At 47.5% G+C, this 13,472-nt stretch overlaps 1 protein-coding gene and 1 long non-coding RNA gene across 4 annotated transcripts in view; one reads left to right on the top strand and one right to left on the bottom strand.

Annotated features, from left to right (window-relative positions):
• The window catches only part of LOC118364838 (trinucleotide repeat-containing gene 6C protein-like), a 91,558-nt gene that overhangs the window by 16,876 nt on the left and 61,210 nt on the right, over positions 1-13,472 (top strand). For both annotated transcript variants that reach the window (XM_052527770.1, XM_052527771.1), the window contains exons 3-4: positions 1,554-1,575; positions 8,841-9,206. In XM_052527770.1, the coding sequence (XP_052383730.1) occupies positions 1,554-1,575; positions 8,841-9,206 (388 nt within the window). The remainder of the gene's footprint in view (positions 1-1,553; positions 1,576-8,840; positions 9,207-13,472) is intronic.
• Positions 10,828-11,966, bottom strand: LOC127932307 (uncharacterized). 2 transcript variants are annotated; one of them, XR_008144784.1, is made up of 3 exons: positions 11,895-11,966; positions 11,516-11,685; positions 10,828-11,383 (listed from the first exon to the last, which is right to left on the bottom strand). It is a non-coding gene; the product is annotated as an uncharacterized LOC127932307 (long non-coding RNA). The 2 variants fall into 2 exon arrangements; XR_008144785.1 differs by lacking the exon at positions 11,895-11,966 and adding an exon at positions 11,788-11,859.

Here is a 13,472-nt window from a genome sequence, read left to right as displayed (position 1 = left end):
TTTGTTTCGAGCTTTATTCCACAGATAAAGCGTGGATATTATATACATAGAATGAACAAATTTGTTTTCAATGTTTGCCTGAGGGGGGCGCTCTCAGAGCTGCTCCTTGAACATCCTTCAGGACGTGAGCGTGTGCATGATGGTTTTTCACAGCCAGCGAAGGCGTATTAGGAAATAATCAGAAGTACCCGTTACCAAGCAAGGAGCCCTGTCCTCATTGTATGCTCACTTAGCTAGCCAGCAAGGTAGTTAGCCTAGCTAGCTGGCAATCTGTGCTACCTATGTGCGACTGGACTGGCGCCAAAGTGAGCACTGACTCATCCGTGATACATCCCTGAACGTGTGACTAAAACCAGTGCGGCAAACATTTTCCTGCATGAATGTTTTCAGTCATCAGCGCATGCCATCTGCAGTTGAAATATGTAGCCAAATACATACATTTTGTATTGAATAACGGTATCATTTACATTATGGTTTCAGTAAGAAAACACTTTCGCAATGAACATCTAGCGCGGGCTTGTCATAACAAGCTCTTGTTGCGAGGTTGCCATAGTGGTTCTTTACTTGACTGTTTAAAGCACCGTAGTGAATCTACTCAATACAGATGCTGACATCCAGTGGGGACATTAGGAACTCTTTCAGACATTCTTGTTTATTAGTGTGCTTGTCGTGCTTCACTTCTGCATTCTTATCCACTGCCATAGATGGACACAACTTAAAGATGTACCTAAGGTCAACTGAATAATTTTATTATTGACTTTTGTATTCATAGAGGGTATAGGGGCTTTGTGCTGGTTGTCATGTAGGCCACAAATAAAATGTTCTTAAATAATGTTCATTTTAATATTTAGTTAAATCATCATTTAGACTCTGTTAATCCTTTGGAGTGCAATTTGTGAAAAATATATTTTTCATTCTGCCGCCTAAAAGAAAAAAAACATATTGGCACGTATATCAGTGACCTTTGCCTCCCTAGTATCGGTATCGGACCCACAAATCCCATATTGATCGGGCTGCTAACACACACATTTGCACTCAGACAGATGAGACAGACAGCCTGTAATTATCACTTCCACTAGCCAGCAGCCGTGCCAAGGCACTTTATAGCAGGCATCTTCCCAGGTGGGGCTGTTTGGGTCTTGAAGACTGAGGCGTTTTACCTTGCGTGTCTGATCAGGCCCACACAGCCTACTGCCAGTTATGTCTCAATGTCTCACATCCCTACATTTTCAGCTAATTTCAATTGGCTTTTCATTTAAGATATTTGCCCATTCGTTGTATGAATATGCGATTGTGGGCTGCATCCAATTTGGCAGCCTGCAATGTGATGAAGTTCTACTGGGAATATCATTTCTCATGTTTACTTTGATTATGAGTTTAACAGTTTCCTTCCCTGTTGTGTAAAAGTACATACATTCCTTCCTGTAATGCACTAATGTTTTAGTTAATGACAAACTTTTACGACACCATTTTGCTAGCTCCACATTAATCATTGAACAAAAACAACTTTACATTTACAGCTGTTGACTTCTCTCTTCCTGTGTGTCTTCTAGGCTGCTGACACGAAAACCAGAGGTGAGTGGAATGACTAACTGCCGCTCATAGCCGCACAGCTTTTTAAGTGCATGAAAATGATTGACACACACGGCCCTAATTGGCTCTGATTTGTAAGGGAGTTCATATGAGCCACAAAGGCGTATACATACAGATAAGGGCTGTGTAGGAGCAGGCTCAGCGTCATCTAACATACAGATACACAATGACTTCTCCTCTGAGCTCAGCAGTGCTGGCCAATGATTTGTGGAGAGGCCGCCCAGATGGGAGCTCCTAACGGGGGGAGGGGGTTTGGGAGGGTAAGGTGTTCAGTCAGTTCCAGGGGTGACATTATTTAAGGGGCATCTTGCCTTACATGGTGACTTGTTCCGCTCTCTCCCAGCTGCATGTGTGCTCACATCGGTAGTATGTATGCTATTTCTGCGTGCGTTTCCATTCAGCACATTTTTAATTGAACCTTTATTTAACTAGGCAAGTCGGTTAAGAGCAAATTCTTATTTACAATGACGGCCTACCCCAGCCAAAACCTCTCCTAACCCGGACGACGCCGGGACAATTGTGCGCCGCCCTATGGGACTCCCGATCACGGCCAGTTGTGATAAAGCTGTAGTATCTGTAGTGACGCCTCTAGCACTGCGATGCAGTGCCTTAGACCACTGCGATGCAGTGCCTTAGACCACTGCGATGCAGTGCCTTAGACCACTGCGCCGCTCGGTCCCCCACGTCAAACGTTTCCTATTGTATTTAGCCAACAAATGAGTCTAGTGTGTGTGAAGAATGTGTGTCATTGCGTGTGAATAAGCCAGGGGGTCGTTGTTAATGCGTGTAGGTGTTAAACCCCTGCAGGCAGGCATTAGACAGATGGGGCCAGGGCTTTGGTCCACTCTGAAGCCCATTAGAGCATCTGTTCAGTTTGCGCTGGTCAGCACCTCGCCCTCTAAAAGGTGTGTGTGTGTCCTGTTTGTGTTACCGGGGATTGGCCCCAACACACCCCAACAGCTAACCGGCATTGGGGTTTGGCCCGACGTCCGTTTGCTTTGTGTAGAGGTCAATGGCGCTTTCTTGACCTCTGACCTCGTTAAGGTCTGTCTAATTATCTCTGTGGGAGACTCTGTGCTCCGTCTGAACCATTTTAAGCCGAGGGGTGACTTAGAGTGTCCAACAGCAGACTGAGAAGGTTTAGTTTGAAGTTAGATGACAGAGTGTACAAACTGAGAGGGAAGGGAAGTGGGATGAGTGCATTCAAGCGTCAGCCTACAGAGAATAGGACCAAAAAGGAACTTGTAGGGCTGAAACAACTAAATGGACACTGTATAGCCTACTTTCAAAGTAAGCAAGAGAGAAAATGTTCTGCTCAATTTGCTACAGAGCCCTCTAAGTAGCATAGGACTGTTTTACTTCAGTTAGCATCCATGTCACTAAATAAGGTGTGTGTGTGGGCAAATCAGTATGTAGCTGTGACGTCTCTGTCCATATCAATGATCTCTCATCACTCTCTAACACGTTTGTACACCCACAACCCCACACACAGCCTCATCCCTTCTCCAATCACCTTTCCCGCTTCTTCCTCCTCCCTTCCGCTCACGTTTCAATTTGTTTGCGGTAATCGGTCTTGCCTGGTGCGATCATATGTATGAAAATTAGATGAGGCGCTGGCGCTGTGGAATTAACTCCTGTGCCCCCCATTAGCCATGGAGCTCCAGTGAGACGGGGGACCAGCCACCAGCCTCCCCACCCAGGCAGTCCCTGTTGGGGTAGAGGGAGTGCGCCTCAGCCCTCTATTAGCATGGAGGGCAGGGGAACGCTGATTATTCCCCACAATCAAACCCCATCGTGCTGCGCGCACACACAATGCACCATACCCCCACTGCTCAGAGTGACGCAGTTAATGGAAACAGGTGGTGGCTTCTGAGTTTGTGAGCGAAAGCCATCAGTAATACCCGGGTATGCCTGACGCATTCTCTACCCAGCCCTGGTGTAATCAGAAAAACAGCGCCTGCCTTTATAATGTATTCAAGAACACGAACGAGTGTACTTGCATACTCCCTTAAAAGTCCTTTGATGAGAAAGAGGGGGGGGGGGGAAGCAACAATAGTGTGGTTTGTCCATTTGAGACGCCGTAGCCAGTTTACACCATGTTAAAATAGTCCGAATTAATTTAAGAGCTCTTAGTTGTGCAATTTTACATCTAAGTAAGATGTTTTGTGTAGTATTTCTCAATGAGAAATGCATGAAAAGGAGTTGTCTCTTGTTGAATGACAAGTCTTTATTGAAGAATCACTGTTGACCAAGGGGCGTAGACTTCGGCTGCTGACTTCAGCTACTGACTAGAGATAATTCTGTGCCCGAACAGCCCCATAAAACTACCAAATGAACAAAAACGTCACAATGCTGTCATTATATGCACTTACTCTACCGAACTGTTTTCTGTAGAAAAACTGGGAAGCATGCCACCTTTACCCCATGCTGTTTTCTCCCCTTCCCAGGAGACCGCCCTGCTACCATGGCAACCCAACAATTTGCCACGGCGACTGACATATTTACAAGGTGTCACTGCGGTGACAGGAGAACTGCATTATTTCCACCCGGGAAACCGGACGACATCACATCGTAATATGCATATTGGATTAATTTGCGATTTCACATTCAATTAATTGTCAACACTTTTTAGTCGGATTTCTTAAATCGCAATCTAATTGGGGGATAATTGACTTTGGGGAGGGGGCAGGGGCCCTGTCGCCTTTCTGTGTCTAACTGCAACATTAATAAATACTCTAAATGAATAGTGAGTGAATGGATTGTGGTTTATGGATGCAAAGGATAATTGTTTTGTCTCTTTGCTTGCATGTCAAGTAGAGGGGGTTGATTTAGGAGTAGAGAGAGGGGATGAAGTGGAAGGGAGGGGACAGAGAAGTGGGGGATATTTTCTGCTTGTATTCATGTTGGATTATCACTCACACGCTGCAGACAGAAGAGGCAATTCAATATACCCTCTGTTACATCACAGCTGAGAGGGCTCATGTCACATTTAGAGGCAGATTAATAGAAAAGCATATGTGCTGATATTAATGGCATTTAAAGATGAGGCTTTGCATGGGGGAGAGGGTGTGTGTTGCTGAGCAGGACTGCCTGGTGTGTCTGGAAGAGGCAGCCCTCCTGTCTTCTGCTTCAGGTTACATTCTGCCTTTTCATGTCCAAACCACCAACACCACTCTGCCATTTTTGTGTGTTGACGAGGATATGCTGACGAATCATATCTACGTGGGAAGCATTGGCTCAGTGGTATACACATGACTCCTAAGGCATGTGGATTGAAGCTATCCTTGTGCACAGATCTAGGATCACCTTCTCACCATAGCGTGTAGAGAACACACCTGACCTTAGATCAGTCTTTGGGCAACAATCTCCTATGAATAAGGGAGGACTGACTGAATCGTATCTAAGTGTGGGACTTTGGCTTAGTGTTATCTACCCATAGTTAACTGCAGTGAATTCTAACAGTCTCTATGAATCGTATCTATGGATCAACCAGACTCCTAAAGCACGTAGAAAGTGTGGTGAGAATGAGTCGACACTGTTGAGATGAGCCCTCTGCTCATTAGTGCGTGTGTCTGGGCTCAGGGTGGGGTGGTGGGTCACAGGAGGCCCGCAGAGCAGAGGTGCATTAGGCATCTCCATGGTGACGGGTGGCGGCCTCGTACCCAGGGAAGGGTGAGGGGTGGAAAGCTGTGTCTCTGTGTGTGTGGGGGTCTCTGACCTGCTACACGATTTACTACTGACAGATGGAACATCAGACATCACCCCCCCCCATGGCACACACTCTCACAAGAGACTGTCTGGGTGTATCTTAACAAGCAACCATCAACACTCAAAGCTACTGATCCTGCTGTACCACTAAAGTCTATAGCCCCTCCTAACCTTTAGTACTGTCAGTCCTCTCAACTACCCTGTATCCACTTAAACAAGGCCACTAAACACACATACACCTCATAGGTCAGATGGTTTAGTTAAGTCCCTACATCACTACTTTCCAATGCTTGGATATGAAAAATGTATTTTCATGAAGTCACATTAACATTTGATTTCCAATGAGTCATGTATATAACTCCATACAGGATGAAGATAAACCTCTTCTGTAGTCCACTTATGTGTTCTACACACAGCCCTCCCCACGTTAAACACGGTCACATTAAAATGTGTCCTCATCGCACAATAGCAGCACGTAACTAACCTCTGACATGGACAATTCCCAGAACCCTTCAAAGCCAGGCACACACTCCATAACCGAGCCAGTGGCTCCTTATGCACCAGGGCCTGCCCTCTTGACCATCATCCTTTTCACTCAAGCTTTTTCATCTCTTTCGGCTTAGTTAACCATTGAGTGGGGGACAGGAGGCCAAAATTACAAGTTTGGTTAGGAGTGCTTCTCCTCCCTTGAAGGTTTAATGGAATTTACAGTGTGTCTCGTTATAATGGTTTATTTAATTGACTCTCCTTTGAACATCAAATAGAGTTTTTAAGGCTTTAGCGACCCGAAAAGGTCTAGTATTGCAGTTTGTTTGCGCTCCTTCTCTTTCATTCTCTCTCGTTCTCACTCTAATTTGCGCACTAGAGAACTTGACTACACAGCATTTTGATATCGCTTTCTCTCATCCTGGTGAAGGGATTTTGTTTCGCCTCAGAAAATCTCCCGCGAAGCGCTTTAGCGTACGTTATGGATTAAAAAACCAACTCTTTCCCCCCAAAATAAAAGGAGTAATGTTTTAATGTTTTGCTAGATCTCTTTTTATTTAGAGCCGAGAGACGTCGTATCGTAGCCGCCATTCATGCTCACACACATGCTCGTGTGCGCACACACACAGCTATTCTCCTGAGTAAACTCTTTTTCACTGAGTTATTAAATGCAGATTATTCCAAAGATGGATACACAATACCCAGCTGGCTGGAATAACAACTGCAATTTCCCATCATAGACCAGATAAACTGATCATTTACACCCACAACATAGTGCTTTAATAGCTATTTAATTGTGTTGTAAAAGCACCAGTGTTGTTATAAACAGAGGCTACTGGAGAATAGAGTGGAAAGGCACACACCCAACCAACCCCCCCTCAGATATACTCGCATAATGTGGGATATCCACACTCACAATGTACACCCGCACACCCTCCCACCACGTCATAGAAGCTGTGATTCATAGGGTGTGTGTGTGAGGCTGCCGGCCCAGTAACAGCCCAGCAGTCCATCTGCTTCCTCTAATGGATTCAGAGCAGCAGTGAACAATGAGAGAGACTGAATTGGATGAACGAGGGGGAGGGAGCACTAGAGAATAAAAGGGAGGGAGTGCGAGGGACAGGTTGAAGGGAGAGAATGAAATGGCTGAGTGGAGGGTGAAACGAAACAGGAGAGGGTGGACATTGTAAAAGGCAAGCGCGAGCAAGGAGAGAGAGGAGCAGGACGAAGGAGAGGGAGAGAGCCGAGGGGGGTGCGTGGTGAGGATACAGCACCCTGCCTACTGATTGGCTGTGACTGCGTCAGGCGGGCTGAGGCTGAATTTAATCAGATATGTGCGTCACCAGCTGCCTGCTGCAGCAGCGCCCAACCAGCTCGCTAGCTCCTGCTGGTGGAGGAGCCAGCTCTGCCCAGAGATGGAGGTAGATCAGCAGGCAGTATGCAGTTTATGAGCGAGAGAACCTAGTTGTGTATGCGCATATTTGAAAGTATATTGAGTGTGTGTGTCAGAGGCACAGGGGTGCACAGCTCATGTGCAGAGGGTGCTCTGTTTATAGAAACGGTGTTGGCAGTGTGACAGGCCTTTGGCAGGCAGAGGGAATAGGTGGGCCTGCCTGCAGTGTTTGCCTTAACCCCCGCTGTTGCAGCACAGGACAGCTAGTCAGCCACATCAGGCCTCTACTGTTCATGTGTGGGATTCTACACAGTCACACACTGTTAGTTTCTCGCTCTATTTTCTCTGGAGCCACAACTTGGAAAACCATGAAAAAAATGACAAGCTGCAGTTGTCCAAATTGGTCAGACTGATATGACCTCAAATGTCATTGTGTGCATTTGTATGTTCCCATGTGTGTCGTGACAGAGTCCTCACAGTGGCTCCTGTGTTCCCAGAAGAGTGAGAGATCTGTTGCCTGTTTGCTAATCTGCATCTCTCCTGTGCCAATCCCTTCGCTCTCTCCCGTCTTCTCTCTCTCTCCTTTCTCCCCCCTGAGGCATACCTGCCAGCCTGTTGTTTTTAAAACCAGCCTATGAATTCTCCTCTGTAGCCACCTAGGGAGTATAGAACCACAACAAACCGTATTCACATTCAACAAACTGATGTAGCAGCTCATGAAGGTCATAAAGTATTGAGAGACAATATGGCTGCCATGCTTTTCTAGTCAGCATGAACAGTGAGCACACATACCGTGTCAGATATGCAGGGTGTTAACCTCTTTCCAATGCAGTTGCGTAATGCGCACCCACACACTTGTGCTACATAAGCAGACACACACACACTTCCGTAAGCCTCTGTGCAGTTTCCCCTCCATCCCTCGCGGGCAGCTCTTAGCCTGTCCAGCCTCAGCCTCCTGCTCACCCAGAGGGCTCAGCTAAGCTCCTTTAGACACAGTAGGCTGACACAGTAGGCTGACACAGTAGGCTGACACAGTAGGCTGACACAGTAGGCTGACACAGTAGGCTGACACAGTAGGTCCTGCTAGTACCGACTGCTAATACCACTCAGTGGTCAAGGCTTGATTAGAGGGCTGTTATCTCTGGGGAACTAATAGACAGAAGAATGCACAGGGTCAGGCAGAGGTGAGTGTGTGTGTGTGTGTAAGAACCTGCCCTTTCATGTTGTCTGGGCTGTCTGTCGGTGGTGTTCATGCACAGGTCGGCTCATAAGGAATGTTATTACTAACCACGTTTCGCTTGGTTTCTCCTTAGAAAATAATGGCTACGTTTTCAATCCATGTTATACGGGTGTCAGATATATGGGGTATAACGTTTTTTAGAATAAAACCTTGCCTGGTTGCTCTAGGGTTAGAGGTCATTTGATGTTTCAACCTATGATCATCAGTTCAAATCAACCTATTAAAATCAGTTCAAATGATCAGTGTGTTCATGTCATACTCGATCAGGGAAATGATAACACATTCAGGGGTGCACAGCTCATGTGCTCTGGGTGCTAAAACCAACAATGTTGTCTTGCAAAGTACAGTGGATTAGTGATGTGTGCTGTGCAGAATTAGCTAATACCTTGCTTCCTGTGTTGTGTTTGTGTCCTCCTCCAGTGCCAGAGCCAGCTAAGCCCAGCCCCGGTCCCCTCCACCACCCCACCACCAGTGTGACCCTGCCCCAGGCCTCACATCCCCCCTCCTCCTCCTCTTCAGTCAGAACCAATGGGAAGCGCGCCCCCCCTAGCACCCAGCAAACACCACAGCAGCTGACCCCTCCGCCTCCGTCGTCGTCCTCAGGCCCCCGCTACCCGCCCCGTGAGGTTCCCCCGCGTTTCCGCCAGCAGGAGCACAAGCAGCTACTGAAGAGGGGCCAGCCACTGCCAGCCGGAGCCCTGAGTAGCCTCACCGTGACACCTGCCTCTGACCCGCTCATCTCCGGTGCCCCCCCTTCTTCCTCCTCCGCAGGCAAGCGCCACACAGGTCAGTTCCCTGCTAATTGTGTCTTACCCGTGGCTAGATCTGTTTCCTCAGTAGGAATGTGGCCCGTTTCTGTGTAACTTGATAGAGAAGTTGATGTTACTAAATTTGTCCCAGGAAATGAAGTGTCGCAGGTCATCATGGTAGATGGATGAGGCTGTTCAACACAGGGCTCTACGCTGATCTTTACAAGGCACACGTGTGCGCTTAACTTGAAAAATTGTAGGAGCACACAAATACATTTAGGAGCGCAGTGAATAGTATTTGAGATATTAAAATTATATTCCCCAAAATCCCTAGGTGTGCTACAATTCAAATTCCAGGTCAACAGCAAAATATTTAAGGCACATATGCGAGTAAAATGGTCTCTGTGTTAGTGCCCTGCAACAGGTTAAGGAATGGGGCGAATCGCAAATTCGTATGATGGGTCCATCTGTGGGTCAGTCCGAAACCTTGGTTTTATTCGGGGCAGGTGATATTACCCCTGTTTTCGCTCTGTACTAATCCACTGACATTTGGGAATTGACGATGGTGTGTTACTCTGAGATTCTCCTCCACTCTGACCCATTGGTTCACCTGTGTTTCTACAGGGGCTCTGTGCACTGCAGATAGGCTTTAACTTGACGCTGTTGAAATATGGCCGTGATGGTGTTTAGCCGCTGAGTGTAGATGCTGTGGAGACTGGAGAGCACTCAGGACCTGTACCGCCCGCGGTCACCTTTTTTAATGAACTCACCAGTGACCAGATCTGTGGACCGCGTAGAGAAACATGTCAGGCCAAGAGACACACTCTGCCAGTGGGCTTTAATTTAGAGCGAAAGAGAGAGGTGAGTGGACAAACAATATGAGCCTTGAGTAAATGTCTCTCAGCATTGTTTTTCCTCCAGTGAGGGAGTGGGAGGCGTGCGGTCTCTGCAAGCTGTCTGGTGAACCACTGTTAGCCTACCGTCTTCATTTTTAAGCCTCGACCCTGCAGATTTTCTCTGACCACCGGTCTTCACATCCCAATGGAAGTTATTTCAACCAACACCTCTAGTATCTGTTGTCTTTTAAATGCAGAACATGCGCAGATAAGCACACCGCAAATTGTTGTACCACACTTCGAGGACGAGACGGAGGAAGTTTGCTGCGGTGTCTGTTCACATACTTTTTTATTTTACTCAAATCTCTCTCTCTCGGTGGTGCTGTCTTCCATTACTGACTGACATGTTTACTCTGAGGGGGCTGCCTGCAGCTTCACTGTAAACAGAATTTCTCTGCAGAACCCTGGGCAGCACAGGGCATTACAGACACATGTCGCCACACGCACAGTGTGTGTATACGCACTCAAGTACACACACTGATGGTCTGATATCCAATGTTTTTTTTAACTGACTGGCTGGACAACTCTCCCAGGGGCCCTCTGCATAACACGGCCCTAGGCAGGAGAGGCCCAAGCTGGGGAAAGCTTTAAGTCCCTGGGGTTTCTGATCAACTGTTCTTCCCTCTGGCTGTCTGCCTTGTCATACCATGAATAGCTTATTCCTCTACTGCTGTACTCTACTGCCAATTATGGAAAGTGATACAGCATTAGTCTTGGCACTGAGGAATACAGGTTTTGGACAGATGCAGTGTTGAGAAGTATGCAATTGATTTGGTGTCTAGCTGTGTTCTCTCAATTTTAGGAGGAAAACATCATTTTTCCTGCCAGCATGGTACAAAATTCATGCAAACATGGGCCAATCTAATTTGTCCCCAGGCTGAATGTGAGAGACTGTATGTAGATGAGCTCTGTCTTTGGGGTCAGCTTCCCTTTGACCTCCCTGCTGGTGTAGTCGTCATGTTTCAGAGGGGACACAGGCGCTTCCCGCCCCAGAGGCCTGCTGTGGCTGTACTACAGGAGTCAGTCACTGCCTTGATCCAGTTACATCCTCTCTCATCTGTCTGCCCACAGGCTCAGCTGGCTATAATCACAATCAACCAAATGCATTAAAAATCAAAATGGACACACACATAAGTCGTAGGCCTATTTCTATTTCCATTGTGGTCCTCTTTAGACAACCCAACCTCCACACCACAATGTCTTGAGACACAACCCAACCTCCACACCACAATGTCTTTAGACAACCCAACCTCCACACCACAATGTCTTGAGACACAACCCAACCTCCACACCACAATGTCTTGAGACACAACCCAACCTCCACACCACAATGTCTTTAGACAACCCAACCTCCACACCACAATGTCTTGAGACAACCCAACCTCCACACCACAATGTCTTTAGACACAACCCATCCTCCACACCACAATGTCTTTAGACACAACCCAACCTCCACACCACAATGTCTTGAGACACAACCCAACCTCCACACCACAATGTCTTGAGACACAACCCAACCTCCACACCACAATGTCTTGAGACACAACCCAACCTCCACACCACAATGTCTTGAGACACAACCCAACCTCCACACCACAATGTCTTGAGACACAACCCAACCTCCACACCACAATGTCTTTAGACACAACCCAACCTCCACACCACAATGTCTTTAGACACAACCCAACCTCTACACCACAATGTCTTGAGACACAACCCAACCTCCACACCACAATGTCTTGAGACACAACCCATCCTCTACACCACAATGTCTTGAGACACAACCCAACCTCCACACCACAATGCCAACCCAACCTCCACAACCCAACCTCCACACCACAATGTCTTTAGACACAACCCATCCTCTACACCACAATGTCTTTAGACACAACCCAACCTCCACACCACAATGTCTTGAGACACAACCCAACCTCTACACCACATTGTCTTGAGACACAAATCCCCACCCTCTGAGACACAACCCACACACCACAATGTCTTGAGACACAACCCAACCTCTACACCACATTGTCTTGAGACACAACCCAATACAACAATGCTGATGGCATGGCATTACAACTCAGTGAGTGCTGCAGCCTAGCCTGTCTGGCCTTCCTCTAGTAGCATAGCAGGTGCTACAGTGGGGGTCTGAGATGCAAGCTGTGCTGTGGGAAAAGCACTCTTGTGGTCTACAACAGCTGGTTCATTCATGGCTCTCTGTCTCCTAAGCCCCCGGGTGACATAGCATGTGGCCAGAAGGCATACTCTTAGCTAGATGTTGTTAACACGCATTGGCCCTGCCGCCTTTCTCATTTGGCCCCTTGGCTTTGTCTTCAAACGCCTGGATGAGGTGGCATATTTGTTCTTTTGATTCCAGTTCCAGACGCTATTGTTTTGTCTGCGGATAAAGACCAATCCATAACAAGTCCCATTGATGACTGTTCAGCCAGGTATTCCCATCAGTGATCACTGCCTGATGTGGTTTAGCTGTAAGGAGATTCCTTTGATCATTGTTGTCAGGGCCACGTAAGTGAACAATGTTCAGAGGTATATGCATGACAATGACTGCACTAGTCAATGGAGTTGGCTGAAGCACATGCTGTTCTCGAGCCAGACGAGGCTAGAGAGAATGCTAGCCCTCTCTCTCTCTCTCGCTCGCTCGCTCTCCACTCCAGCCCCTAGTGGCCTCATTAGCCCAGACTCTGCCAGGGAACCAAGAGGAAACTACCTCTCCTCTCCGGTTTTAAACCCTCCTGTGCCCACTCTCACTCCTTTTCTCTCCGTCTCTCCATTTCTGGAAAACTAACCAGAATCTTTTGATCCAGGAGACCGGAACTCAGAAGTTCCTGAAAGGGGAAAGAGGGTCAATTTTGAGGACAACGGGGATTAAATGGTGCGTTTACTGCTTGTGGTGCGTCACCGTGAGGTTTGGCTGGAGATAATGTGGTGGATTGGCGGTGTTGAATGAATGGGAGAATAATGGCGTCCGGTTCGGCCCCATTCGTATGGCTCTCTGCTGCATTTCACAGCTAGCTCCAAGGCTACGCTATTGCTCATGTTGGCCACAGGCACTTTTTATCCTTTTTGGTGCACCGTGTCTTTCTCTTCATACACACTCTCTCTCCGCTCTCGCTCTCTTCCTTTGCCACTGTCAACCCCTCCCCCTCTCCCTGTCACCCTGGCTTTCATAGGGAGAGAAAGGCGGTGTCTAACCTCTGGCTACCTGCCTGTGTTCCCCATGTGAGCTGCCTGCTAGCAGCATCCTCATTATCAGCAGCAGCCTGATCTCCCGGTAGTTGTTTCCCCGGCAGGGCTACTGGCATCACTGTCGCCTTGTCTTATTCTGAGTAGTAGTCTAGTGCTCTACGATAGGAAGCTGAGCTGGTATGTGAAGTGTGTTCGTTGAT

This window comes from Oncorhynchus keta, chromosome 10, assembly GCF_023373465.1.
Source record: "Oncorhynchus keta strain PuntledgeMale-10-30-2019 chromosome 10, Oket_V2, whole genome shotgun sequence".
NCBI lineage: Eukaryota > Metazoa > Chordata > Actinopteri > Salmoniformes > Salmonidae > Oncorhynchus > Oncorhynchus keta.
Note: the sequence above shows the minus strand (reverse complement) of the source record. Positions and strands in the feature narration are given on the sequence as shown.